This window comes from Entelurus aequoreus, linkage group LG05, assembly GCF_033978785.1.
Source record: "Entelurus aequoreus isolate RoL-2023_Sb linkage group LG05, RoL_Eaeq_v1.1, whole genome shotgun sequence".
Lineage (NCBI taxonomy): Eukaryota > Metazoa > Chordata > Actinopteri > Syngnathiformes > Syngnathidae > Entelurus > Entelurus aequoreus.
Genome location: NC_084735.1, coordinates 45,202,625 through 45,217,191, shown reverse-complemented (window position 1 = coordinate 45,217,191; position 14,567 = coordinate 45,202,625). Strand labels below are relative to the sequence as shown.

Here is a 14,567-nt window from a genome sequence, read left to right as displayed (position 1 = left end):
GTGGTGTTCCTCAATTTTAAGTTTAGGGTTCACTTACCGACCAAACACGTCACACAAAGTCCACACTTAGTATATTACACAGGTTTCATAATTTGTAAGATGTTATCTTCATGGTCTGTATGAGTGGTAGGGCAATGGCTGACCATTCCAGCAGGAAACTTGTGAAAACAATGCAGCTAAATTGACTATGCTGACTGTAAACATTAACCTTGATGTTAAAAAAAAAAAAATTACAAGATTCAAGATAAGTACAACATTCCTACCATATAAACTTCACATTATAATGGTTTGATATTATAGAAAAGACACCAGATATTTAGGTTTAATTATTTATTCGAACATGCACTTAACTTTATTTATTCGAACATGCACTTAACTATTGTCATAATGGCAGAGGCCTTCTCAAATAGACTGCACAATATTTTATGGTATAAGAACTTGGAATTGTTACAGGCCGCCCCTCAGTCGAAGGACAAGATGGAGGGTGGACTCCTTCTGAATATTATAGTCGGAGAGGGTGCGGCCATCTTCCAGCTGCTTTCCAGCAAAGATCAGCCTCTGCTGGTCTGGGGGGATGCCTTCCTTGTCCTGGATTTTGGCCTTGACATTCTCAATGGTGTCACTGGGCTCCACCTCCAGGGTGATGGTCTTGCCAGTGAGGGTCTTCACAAAGATCTGCATGCCGCCCCTCAGTCGCAGGACAAGATGGAGGGTGGACTCCTTCTGAATGTTATAGTCTGAGAGGGTGCGGCCATCTTCCAGCTGCTTTCCAGCAAAGATCAGCCTCTGCTGGTCTGGGGGGATGCCTTCCTTGTCCTGGATTTTGGCCTTGACATTCTCAATGGTGTCACTGGGCTCCACCTCCAGGGTGATGGTCTTGCCAGTGAGGGTCTTCACAAAGATCTGCATGCCGCCCCTCAGTCGCAGGACAAGATGGAGGGTGGACTCCTTCTGAATATTATAGTCGGAGAGGGTGCGGCCATCTTCCAGCTGCTTTCCAGCAAAGATCAGCCTCTGCTGGTCTGGGGGGATGCCTTCCTTGTCCTGGATTTTGGCCTTGACATTCTCAATGGTGTCACTGGGCTCCACCTCCAGGGTGATGGTCTTGCCAGTGAGGGTCTTCACAAAGATCTGCATGCCGCCCCTCAGTCGCAGGACAAGATGGAGGGTGGACTCCTTCTGAATGTTATAGTCGGAGAGGGTGCGGCCATCTTCCAGCTGCTTTCCAGCAAAGATCAGCCTCTGCTGGTCTGGGGGGATGCCTTCCTTGTCCTGGATTTTGGCCTTGACATTCTCAATGGTGTCACTGGGCTCCACCTCCAGGGTGATGGTCTTGCCAGTGAGGGTCTTCACAAAGATCTGCATGCCGCCCCTCAGTCGCAGGACAAGATGGAGGGTGGACTCCTTCTGAATGTTATAGTCGGAGAGGGTGCGGCCATCTTCCAGCTGCTTTCCAGCAAAGATCAGCCTCTGCTGGTCTGGGGGGATGCCTTCCTTGTCCTGGATTTTGGCCTTGACATTCTCAATGGTGTCACTGGGCTCCACCTCCAGGGTGATGGTCTTGCCAGTGAGGGTCTTCACAAAGATCTGCATGCCACCCCTCAGTCGCAGGACAAGATGGAGGGTGGACTCCTTCTGAATGTTATAGTCTGAGAGGGTGCGGCCATCTTCCAGCTGCTTTCCAGCAAAGATCAGCCTCTGCTGGTCTGGGGGGATGCCTTCCTTGTCCTGGATTTTGGCCTTGACATTCTCAATGGTGTCACTGGGCTCCACCTCCAGGGTGATGGTCTTGCCAGTGAGGGTCTTCACAAAGATCTGCATGCCGCCCCTCAGTCGCAGGACAAGATGGAGGGTGGACTCCTTCTGAATGTTATAGTCGGAGAGGGTGCGGCCATCTTCCAGCTGCTTTCCAGCAAAGATCAGCCTCTGCTGGTCTGGGGGGATGCCTTCCTTGTCCTGGATTTTGGCCTTGACGTTCTCAATGGTGTCACTGGGCTCCACCTCAAGGGTGATGGTCTTGCCAGTGAGGGTTTTCACAAAGATCTGCATGCCTCCCCTAAGTCGCAGAACAAGATGCAGGGTGGACTCCTTCTGAATGTTATAGTCTGAGAGGGTGCGGCCATCTTCCAGCTGCTTTCCAGCAAAGATCAGCCTCTGCTGGTCTGGGGGGATGCCTTCCTTGTCCTGGATTTTGGCCTTGACATTCTCAATGGTGTCACTGGGCTCTACCTCCAGGGTGATGGTCTTGCCAGTGAGGGTCTTCACAAAGATCTGCATGCCGCCCCTCAGTCGCAGGACAAGATGGAGGGTGGACTCCTTCTGAATATTATAGTCGGAGAGGGTGCGGCCATCTTCCAGCTGCTTTCCAGCGAAGATCAGTCTCTGCTGGTCTGGGGGGATGCCTTCCTTGTCCTGGATTTTGGCCTTGACATTCTCAATGGTGTCACTGGGCTCCACCTCTAGGGTGATGGTCTTGCCAGTGAGGGTCTTCACAAAGATCTGCATGTTTAGTCTAAAGACAAAATGAAGACAATGAATAAAAACATATTTTACATAAGTACTGTACAGCACCAATAGATTTATAATTTTTATTGAGTATAATAAATAATATGGTTATACGTTTTGGTGTTTGAGGTCAAAAGAAAGAATACAGCTTAGCAAACATTCCGGTCGACAGCGCCATTTTGAAACGGCTGTTGTCGACCTTTTGTTCAGTCGCGGTCTCCTCTAATGGATTCGAGTACAGAAAGCGTCGAGTCATAGCCAACAGCTAAACACTACCAACCAACGCCGTACCAACGATGATGGATTTAGGAGACTGTTTATGTTTAAGTTGAAAACATACACTGACAGGACAGTCGTCAACGAAACCCAGGTAAAACTACAACCTCAAACAATTCAGTTTAATTGATTCAACAGATTATAACCTCCTGCCACAACAAAATTAGATTACTTACGATTGCGACGTGGAGCTGTAGAATAATTCACCCACAGTTACGGTCCTCTAGTTTACCTTCTCCTGACGTTGTCTGACGCGACAGAGTACCAACTTCTTTATAACACAGAAAGCTGCCACGTCATCTGACTGTACTCATCCGCACTCAAAAGTAGTTCGGTCCTTCTCTGGACACACCATTTCAAGCTGTATTTTTCATTATTTCGACTTCCATCACCTTAAAATGTTTCATTCATGTATGTTTATAAATATGAATAATAGATTTATTTAAAAAACGACATTTAAACACGAGTGGCCCTGCGGAATAATACCACAGTGCACTACGGTTCTTCTCTCTGGAACTTTCTGGAATGATGGCAGCAACAACAACGTTCACGACGTTTGATTGGACAGGCGATCTTTTTGTTTGGTTTGCTATTGGTTTCTGATCAGGTACAAGACTTCAAACTGATTTGTTTTGTAATTTTCTATTTTTTCAGTATGTATCATACTGTAGGATACTATACTGTACTGTTGGTTTAGTATATTACCAGTGTAAATACATTTAAATTGAGCTCAGTGACATATCCTAATGCAGAATGAGAAGAAAAAAACGTGGTCCCAATGAAACGAATCAGTCATCAAATAGAAAACGTGCCTGGATAACTCATGCTAGCAGCTGTTGCAACATTTGCTTGGATTATTTTAGGCACAGGGGAAAAAACATACCACTTGTTGACCTCATTTACCCATTTTACTTTTGTTTCATATGAGCATGCATCCTAATTACACCACATACATGTATTGGGCCACAGCAAACACAATGATGAACACTAAAGTAATCTTAGCAGAGGTGTCCAAAGAGCAGCGCAGGGGCCAATTGTGGCGCAGAGGTAGTTTTTTTCTTGGCTCGCGGCAATAAAGTATACAAGGAAATAAGAAAACTACAAAAAATATCTATAATAGCAAAAATGAAAAAAGGAACAAAAAGGCGAGAAAGTTTAAATGTTAATTTTAGAGGGGACCAAACCATGAATGTTGGTGTCAAAATCTTTAGCACATGAAGACCTATACAACAGGGTAAATTCAACCATTGTTAAAAAATACCAACATCTTAATCAAGGCTTTGCAAAGCCTAGCAATATAAAAATATATATATATTCTTGACGTACTGATCAGCTTGTAAGTCCAAACCATATTTTCATCATTGTGGACTTCTGCTAGGACACTAGGACAAAATTGGATGTACATCTCTTTCCATTAAGACAGGAACATCAAAACAACCCCATTTCCATCAATTTAGTAACGTGTCATCAAAGGGTAAAAATGCATTTCTTTCAATATGCATCATAACAAAAAGGGTAATATTAAAAAAATGGACAGATGTTGATAGTCCAACACATACTGACCAAGCTAAGGAGATGATATCAATGGAAAAAACTGCATTTAGTTTAGATAATAATAAGTCATATATTAGAATATGGGATCCATTATTTAAATTTGTTTTAACTATTAAATGAACCAACAATATGACTCATTTTATCTTTGTGGAAAATATTGGACACAGTGTGTTGTCAAGTTTACGAGATGCGATGCAAGTGTAAGCCACTGTGACACTATTGTTCTTTCTTTTATTTTATTTTATTTTTTAATTTTTTTTTATTTTTTATAAATGTCTGTAATGATAATGTCAATGAGAGATTTTTAATCACTGCTATGTTGAAATTGTTATAAATATTGATACTGTTGTTGATAATATACATTTTTGTCTGACTGGTTTTGGATTGTTTTGTGTCATGTTTGTGTCCTCAATTTAAGGCTGCAGCTAACGATTATTTTTCTATCGATTAATCTATAGATTATTTTTTTTCAATTAATCGGTTAATCTATAGATTATTTTTCGATTAATCTATAGATTAGACAAAATGGCGCATGGGAATGCAGCGGCTATGCTAACGCTCTTGGGAGTGTAGAGCGATTTGGCAAAAAACACCCGTCATTTCTGTCAATTTCATGGCTGGCTCAAAGCGTGAACACTCTGTGATCACATACGACCGACAGACAATTCTGGATGTGGATGGATCGGGTCGTTATAGACTGAAAGATGCATGTACGGTGGACCTCCTCGCTAGCATGGGAATACTTCGTGGGCTACATCGAGCGGCCTTGGTAGCAGCGGAGTCAAGTGCTAGCGGTGACCGCCAATGGAGACGACATAAGCGGTGCGAGCGGAAGCAGAAGCGGGGATGCCGAGCTGGGCTAACAACAAAGAGAAAAGCTAACCAAAGAAGCGTGGAGTCTCCGGGTAAGAAGCCATTTAAACTAGAACTAGCCGGCGTCAGGCTAGATAATCCCTGCACACATAGCAATTCTCTTAGAATAAAACAACTCACATAATATTTTTTCTTTTGTGACCGTGTCAGAGGCAGACATACATTGTACTGAGGTAGCTAACTATGATGCGTTCAGTTTATCGCAACATCAAGCAAACAATCTGAATATCCCCGTCGTATCAATTCCTAGATATGGTCGAAACTATTTAAAGTGCAATACGCATAATAAACGCAACATTATTAATATTGCTACTTCGGATAATTTCAACAAAAAATCCTCAAAACAGCCCACTACCTATAATATGGGCTTTTTAAACATAAGATCATTATCTTCCAAAACGCTATTAGTTAATGGAGTCATTAGAGACAACAAACTTGACGTCGTTGGTCTCGCCGAGACCTGGCTCAAACCAGACGATTTTTTTGCGCTAAATGAGGCATCTCCTCCTGGCTATACCAATACACATGTTGCCCGACCTCTTAAAAGGGGAGGGGGTGTCGCACTAATATACAATGAAAACTATAATCTTACACCTAACCTAAATAATAAATATAACTCGTTTGAGGTGCTCACTTTGAGGTTTGTCACACCGCTGCCTCTCCACCTGGCTGTTATCTACCGCCCCCCTGGGCCCTATTCGGACTTCATCAGTGAATTCTCAGAGTTTGTTGCTGATCTAGTGACGCACGGCGACAATATAATCATAATGGGGGACTTTAATATCCATATGAATACCCCATCGGACCCTCCATGCGTGGCGCTCCAGACTATAATTGATAGCTGTGGTCTTACACAAATAATAAATGAACCCACGCATCGCAACGGTAATACGATAGATCTAGTGCTTGTCAGGGGTGTCACCACCTCTAAAGTTACGATACTCTCGTACACTAAAGTAATGTCCGATCATTACCTTATAAAATTCGAAGTTCTGACTCATTGTCAACAAACTAATAATAATAATAATAACTACTATAGCAGCCGCAACATTAATGCTGCCACAACGACGACTCTTACTGACCTACTGCCTTCGGTAATGGCACCATTCCCAAATTATGTGGGCTCTATTGATAACCTCACTAACAACTTTAATGACGCCCTGCGCGACACCATTGATATTTTAGCACCGCTAAAGCTAAAAAGGGCCCCTAAAAGGCGTACCCCATGGTTTACAGAAGAAACTAAAGCCCAGAAATTATCATGTAGAAAGCTGGAACGCAAATGGCGTGCGACTAAACTTGAGGTTTTCCATCAAGCATGGTGTGATAGTTTAATAACTTATAAACGCATGCTTACCTCAGCTAAAGCTAAATATTACTCAAATCTCATCCACCTCAACAAAAATGATCCTAAATTTCTGTTTAGTACAGTAGCATCGCTAACCCAACAAGGGACTTCTCCCAGTAGCTCCACCCACTCAGCAGATGACTTTATGAATTTCTTTAATAAGAAAATTGAAGTCATTAGAAAAGAGATTAAAGACAATGCATCTCAGCTACAACTGGGTTCTATTAACACAGATACGACTGTATATACGACGGATACCGCCCTCCAAAATAGTTTCTCTCTCTTTGATGAAATAACATTGGAGGAATTGTCAAAATGTGTAAATGGGACAAAACAAACAACATGTTTACTTGACCCAACTCCTGGGAAACTTATCAAGGAGCTTTTTGTATTACTAGGTCCATCAGTGTTAAATATTATAAACTTATCACTTTCCTCTGGCACTGTTCTCCTAGCATTCAAAAAAGCGGTTATTCATCCTCTACTCAAAAGACCTAACCTCGATCCTGATCTCCTGGTAAACTACCGGCCGGTGTCCCACCTTCCGTTTATCTCGAAAATCCTCGAAAAAATTGTAGCACAGCAGCTAAATGAACACTTAGCGTCTAACAATCTCTGTGAACCTTTTCAGTCCGGTTTCAGGGCAAATCACTCTACGGAGACAGCCCTCGCAAAAATGACTAATGATCTATTGCTAACGATGGATTCTGATGCTTCATCTATGTTGCTGCTTCTTGATCTTAGCGCCGCTTTCGATACTGTTGATCATAATATTTTATTAGAGCGTATCAAAACGCGTATTGGGATGACAGACTTAGCCTTGTCTTGGTTTAACTCTTATCTTACTGACAGGATGCAGTGTGTCTCCCATAACAATGTGACCTCGGACTATGTTAAGGTAACGTGCGGAGTTCCCCAGGGTTCGGTTCTTGGCCCTGCACTCTTTAGTATTTACATGCTGCCGCTAGGTGACATCATACGCAAATACGGTGTTAGCTTTCACTGTTATGCTGATGACACCCAACTCTACATGCCCCTAAAGCTGACCAACACGCCGGATTGTAGTCAGCTGGAGGCGTGTCTTAATGAAATTAAACAATGGATGTCCGCTAACTTTTTGCAACTCAACGCTAAGAAAACGGAAATGCTGATTATCGGTCCTGCTCAACACCGACATCTATTTAATAATACCACCTTAACATTTGACAACCAAACAATTAAACAAGGTGACTCTGTAAAGAATCTGGGTATTATCTTCGACCCAACTCTCTCGTTTGAGTCGCACATTAAGAGTGTTACTAAAACGGCCTTCTTTCATCTCCGTAATATCGCTAAAATTCGTCCCATTTTGTCCACAAGCGATGCTGAGATCATTATCCATGCGTTCGTTACATCTCGTCTCGATTACTGTAACGTTTTATTTTCAGGCCTCCCTATGTCTAGCATTACAGATGGTACAAAATGCGGCTGCTAGACTTTTGACAAAAACAAGAAAGTTTGATCATATTACGCACTGGCTCACTTGCACTGGCTTCCTGTGCACCTAAGATGCGACTTTAAGGTTTTACTACTTACGTATAAAATACTACACGGTCAAGCTCCTGCCTATCTTGCCGATTGTATTGTACCATATGTCCCGGCAAGAAATCTGCGTTCAAAGAACTCCGGCTTATTAGTGATTCCCAGAGCCCAAAAAAAGTCTGCGGGCTATAGAGCGTTTTCTATTCGGGCTCCAATACTATGGAATGCCCTCCCGGTAAAAGTTAGAGATGCTACCTCAGTAGAAGCATTTAAGTCTTATTTTAAAACTCATTTGTATACTCTAGCCTTTAAACAGACTCCCTTTTTAGACCAGTTGATCTGCCGTTTCTTTTCTTTTCTTTTCTACTCTGCTCCAAACCCGGGGTGGACCGCTAGCCTGTTCATCAGATGGGGACATCTCTACGCTGCTGACCCGTCTCCACTCGGGATGGTTCCTGCTGGCCCCACTATGGACTGGACTTTTGCTGAAGTGTTGGACTTTCACAATATTATGTCAGACCCACTCGACATCCATTGCTTTCGGTCTCCCCTAGAGGGGGGGGGGGGGGGGGGTTACCCACATATGCGGTCCTCTCCAAGGTTTCTCATAGTCATTCCCATTGACGTCCCACTGGGGTGAGTTTTCCTTGCCCGTATGTGGGCTCTGTACCGAGGATGTCGTTGTGGCTTGTACAGCCCTTTGAGACACTTGTGATTTAGGACTATATAAATAAACATTGATTGATTGATTGATTATTTTTCCTTTTACCGATTATTTTTTTTATTCAAAATGAAGATGAAAAAATAAATGTAGGCCAGTTTTTTCAAAAGGCATGGCTTTTATTTACAAAAAAAAAGAAGTATGGCCACTCAGTCAACATTGACAACAACATGACTAAATATTCTGTAACAATGTAAACATTTAAAACTTTTAACCTTTAACAAAATTTAAAGTAGCTTATTTGCTTTTTAATGTGCAAATATAAAAGTCAACATCCAGTGCAAATCTTAATATTCTGCAATAGTATAAGCATTTCAAAAGTAAAAGTATTGCTTATTTTGCTTTAAAATGTGCAAAAATAAAGATAAACATCCAATACAAAAAAGTGTAAAACGAAATATTCTGTAACAACAGTGTAAACATTTCAACAAAAGTGAAAGTATTGCTCATTTGCTAAAATGTGCAAAAATAAAGATAAACATCCAATACAAAAAAGTGCCAATCTAAATATTCTGGAGCACTGTAAACATTAAGTATTGCTTTTAAAATGTGCAAAATAAACATCCAGTCCAACACAGTACACAATAACCAATTCTACTCATTCCAGTGAGTGACTAACAGTTGTAATGAAGAAAGGTTAGCATGTCTACATGCTCTGGTTCTTTTCTTGTTTACAATATTCCCAGCAGCTGAAAATAGGCGCTCAGAAGGGGTCGATGTGGCTGGAACTGAGAGGTAATTAGCCTTCACCTCAAGCCAGGACTGCGAGTGAGCTGAGCCGCAGTTTAAGTTTCTAGAAGGTCAACGGGCTCATAGTGATGTTACTAGTAGTTGACTGGGAGGTGTTTATTATCATTTGGGGAGAGTCCGCTGCCTGATGCTCACCTGCTAAACACCTATCTGCTCCACGCTGAAGCGCTGACTACATGCACTCTGAATACACACTGCTGATTGGCTGGTAACGCTCTGAATACGCACTGCTGATTGGCTGATAATGCTTCGTGTGTACCAATCAGATGGTTTGGGTGACCAGTTTGGGTGGGCGGCAAGACGGAAGGCGGAAGTAAACCAAGAGCGGTAGCTAAACACGTGAGAGTATCCAAATCTTCTTGGCGGTTGTGCATAAACTGTTTTGTGACTGGATCGAGATGGAAGGGGATAGTGACGGGATGTATGAGGAAGGTATGGACGTGGATAGGACTAGGGGGGAGAAAGGAAAGAAGGGGAGTGGAGGGCATGAAGGAAAGTCGAGTGCTAAAAGAGCCCATTAAGAAGATGAAGAAGTAGAAAAAAGGAAAAAGACTATGGAAGATAATTATAGGATTATATATACATTTAAATCAAGTCAAGACATGAATGACATAAGTTTAATGACACTGGTTAAGGGGTTAAAGAAGGACATCGGAGAGGTGGAGATAGCGAAGGTGCTTAGGGACGGACGACTTTTGATTAAATGCAAAAATGGAGAGCAAAAAAGTAATGCAATGCGGTTGCAAAAACTGCAATAAGATAATAACAGAAAAAATCGAAGTGGGAGAACGAAAGGGGGCAAGAGGAGTAGTGACAGGAATTCCAAGAGGTGAAAATTTAGAATTGAAAAGACAAATAAAAGGGGGAACTGTCAAGATGTTGACAAGAATGATGGCATATAGAAATGGAGAAAAGACGGAGAGCGAATCAGTATTAGAACAGTTTGTCGAGGAAGTCCTCCCGCAGAGAATTATGATTGGGTTTTTAAGCTTTTATGTTAGAGCTTACGTTTCACCCCCAGTACGCTGCTTCAAGTGCCAACGCTATGGGCACATAGCCAGTGTGTGTCATGCTAAGTTGAGATGTGGAAGGTGTGGAGGGGAGCATGAATATGGACAATGTGGAGATAATGATCTGGTCAAATGTTGTAACTGTGGCAGGAAACACACAGCAGCGTATGGGGGATGTGTCATTAGGAAACAGGCAACAGAGGTACAGCAAATCAGAGTAGAAAGAAATATTAAATATGCAGAGGCAGTTAAAGTAAGAAATCAAGAAAGTGCAGAACAAGATAGAAGTGAGAATAGTTCAGAACGAGACAGAAGTGGCAATAGTTCAAGTAATAAAAAACAAGAGGCAACAAATACAGGACTTTCTATGGACAAGCTAGTTGTGTTCCTGGCATATGTCATAAACTGTACAGAACAGGCAAGAAATAAAACTGAGAAGATCAAAATAATTGTCAAATCAGCAGCAAAGTTCTTAAATTTAAAATAACTATCTTGGGAACAGGTGCAAGGTGAACTACAGAGAGTAGACGAGACAGAGTCATGTTACCACAATCCAACGCCATGTTAATTATTCAGTGGAATGCCAGAAGTTTAGTAGCAAACGGACAGGAACTAAAGGGATATATTAATAATATGAAAAATAAACCACATATAATATGTATTCAAGAAACCTGGCTGAAGCCAAAATTGAGCTTTATAATAAAAGGATACGTAACAATACGTAAAGATAGGAATGATGGGCAAGGAGGACGATGTGCCATATTTATTAAAGAAGACATGCATTATACAATATTAAAAGAAAAACAAGAACTAGAAATAGTAGGGGTAGAAGTATGGAATAATAAAGAAAGATACAAAGTGCTAAACTTCTATAATCCGTGCAAGAAATTACGAATTCATCAACTAGAAAAAATAGTCGAGCACTGGAGTGGCAATATCATTTGGTGTGGTGACTTTAATGCACATAGCACAATGTGGGGTGAAAGGGATGACTGGCATGGGGAAACATTGGAAGCATTTTTGGAGGAAAAAGAACTGGTGTGTGTGAATGATGGGTCGGGAACCAGATTAGATGTAGTTACGGGTAAAGAAACAGCAATAGATTTAACACTGGTGTCACAAGGGTTAGCAGGAAAGGTAGAGTGGGAAGTAAATAAAGACAGCACTATAGGAAGTGATCACTACCCAATCTTCATTCACATAAACATAAACCAAAGGACAGAAAGCACTAAAAAAGAAGGAAGATGGAAGTATAATCACGGTGATTGGGGACAATTTAGGGAAAGTACCGACATGACATTAAAGGAAGTGGATATAAATCAAGATATTAAAAACTGAATACAGATATTACAAAGTAATAATAATAATAATAATACCTGGGATTTATATAGCGCTTTTCTAAATACCCAAAGTCGCTTTACATGTGTGTGTGTGGGGGGGGGGGGGGGGGGGGGGGGGAATTCAAACAACTTTATTAGGAAAAGAAACTAAGAAAAGAAAAAAATAATAATAAAGAAACACCAAGGGCAGGGTCAGTTTGGAAAGGCTAATGTGAAGAGGTGAGTTTTTAGGGTGGTTTTGAAGGTAGGGAGGGAGGGGGCATCTCTGATGTGCCTGGGGAGAGCGTTCCAGAGAGAGGGGGCAGCCACGGAGAAGGCCCTGTCGCCCCAGGTTCGGCGCCTGGTCTTGGGGACCTCCAGGAGGCCAGCATCACTAGACCTGAGGGAACGGGACGGGACGTGTGGCTGGAGGAGGTCAGAGAGGTAGGGTGGAGCCAGGTTATGGAGTGCCTTGTAGGTGGTGAGGAGTATTTTAAAGGGGATTCTGTATTTGACAGGCAGCCAGTGGAGGTCATGAAGGACAGGTGTGATGTGCTCTCTGGAGCGGGTTCCGGTGAGCAGGCGGGCAGCGGAGTTCTGGACATATTGCAGTTTATTGAGGGTTTTGGAAGTGATGCCGTAGAGGATGCTGTTGCAATAGTCTAACCGGGATGAGATGAAGGCGTGGATGAGGGTTTCGACAGCAGAGGGTGTGAGGGAGGGCCGGAGACGGGCAATGTTTCTGAGGTGGAAGAATGCAGTTTTGGTGATGTGGTTTACGTGGGGGAGGAATGAGAGGGTAGGGTCGAAGACTACACCTAGATTGCGGATGTGGGTGGAGGTAGTGACAAGGGAGCCGTCGATGTTTAATGAAAAGTCCTGAGTGGAGCGAGTGAGGGAGTCGGGGCCAATTATAATTATTTCAGATTTGTTGCAGTTGAGTTTTACAAAGTTTTTTTGCATCCAGGTTTTTATGTCTGTGAGGCAGGTGGTGAGGGTGGAATGGGTGGCTGGGGTGATGGTCGTGGTGGAAAGGTATAGTTGTGTGTCGTCGGCATAGCAGTGAAATTGAAGGCAGTGGTGGCGGAGGATCTGACCGAGGGGCAGGAGGTAGATGGTGAAGAGTAGGGGGCCAAGTACTGAGCCTTGGGGGACGCCGTGGGTGACTGGGGCAGTGGAGGAGGTGCAGTTGTTGATTGAGATGAATTGCTGACGGTCAGAGAGGTAGGATTTCATCCAGGAGAGGGCAGTGCCGGATAAACCAAGGGAGGAGTGGAGGCGTGATAGGAGGATGGAGTGGTTGATGGTGTCGAAGGCAGCACTGAGGTCGAGGAGAATGAGGATGGAGAGGGAACTAGAGTCGGCGGAGAGGAGGATGTTGTTGGTGACCTTGAGGAGGGCAGTTTCTGTGCTGTGGAGTGAGCGGAAGCCGGATTGGAACGTTTCGTATAGGTTATTGTGGAGAAGGTGGGATTTGATTTGGGAGGCAACTGCACGTTCGAGAATTTTAGAGAGGAAGGGGAGGTTGGAGATGGGCCTGTAGTTGTTGGGGAAGTTGGAGTCGAGACCGGATTTCTTGAGAATGGGGGTGATGGCAGCCAGCTTGAGGGCAGGAGGGACAGAGCCAGTGGATAGGGAGGAGTTAATTATAGTGGTGATGAGAGGTGAGAGTGACGGGAGGCAGGCCATAACTAAAGTGGATGGGATTGGGTCGAGGATGCAGGTGGAGGCTTTCATACCAGAAGTTATGGAGGATAGGTCAGTTGTGGTGATTTCGGAGAAGAAGTTGAGTGGGTGGTTGGAGAGTAAAGGGGGGGCATGATCGGGGGTAGGGGAGGAGGTGGGAGAGGAGGCGGCCAGTTCAGAGTGGATGGTGTTGATTTTTGATTGAAAAAATGATAAAAAATTCTTCACATTTGCTGGTGGTGAATGAGGTGGTGGTGGTGTCCATGGGTTTGAGGAGTTGGGTTACGGTTGAGAAGAGTATCTTGGGGTTGTTGCTGCCGGATTGTATGACGGAGGAGTAATGGGAAGTGCTTGCATTGTTGAGGGCATCTCTGTATTCCTGTTGGTGTAGTGTGTAGATGTCCAGGTGAACAGTGAGACCGGTTTTCTTTGAGAGCCGTTCAAGCTGCCCTTGGCTTTAAGGTGACGGAGGTGGTCAGTGTACCAGGGGGCGGTGTGGGTGTAGGAGACAGTTTTGGTTTTTATGGGGGCGAGTTGATTGAGACAGGAGGAGAGTGCGCTGTTGTATCTGTTAACCAGTTCAGTGGGGGAGGCGTTCAAAGTGAGGGTATGATCGGAGGTGGTGTCAATCAGTAGGGCGGAAAGAGAGGGGGGGTGGATTGATTTCATGTTCCGGTATGATATGGAGCGTTGCTGCTTGATAAGGGGGGTGGGGATGTCTATGTCCAGGGTGAGGGCCAGGTGGTCTGAGAGGATGTCTGTGAGGTTGAAGCTGGTGAGGTTGCTGATGGAGAGTCCAGTGGTGCAAATTAAGTCCAGGGTGTGTCCTTTTTTGTGGGTGGGGAAGTCAACGTGTTGAGTGATATTAAATGAGTTGAGAATGTCCAGAAATTCAGTGGCAGTTTTGCAGGTGGTGGAATCGACATGAATGTTGAAATCTCCCAGTAGGATGACTGAAGGTGAAATGGCACAGAGTTGGGTGAGAAATTCAGAAAGATCAGAAA

The 14,567-nt window shown here is 43.5% G+C and overlaps 1 protein-coding gene across 2 annotated transcripts in view; it reads right to left on the bottom strand.

Annotated features, from left to right (window-relative positions):
• Positions 1-315: 315 nt before the first annotated feature.
• Positions 316-14,567, bottom strand: part of ubb (ubiquitin B) — a 28,437-nt gene continuing 14,185 nt past the window's right edge. The window contains exons 1-2 of one of the 2 annotated variants that reach the window (XM_062048215.1): positions 2,958-3,113; positions 316-2,512 (exon numbers count right to left, since the gene is read on the bottom strand). In XM_062048215.1, coding sequence (XP_061904199.1) covers positions 448-2,505 — 2,058 coding nt within the window. In that variant the 5' untranslated portion in view covers positions 2,506-2,512; positions 2,958-3,113 and the 3' untranslated portion in view covers positions 316-447. Of the gene's footprint in view, positions 2,513-2,957; positions 3,114-14,567 lie in introns of those variants that run through there. The other variant, XM_062048216.1, reaches the window with a different exon arrangement.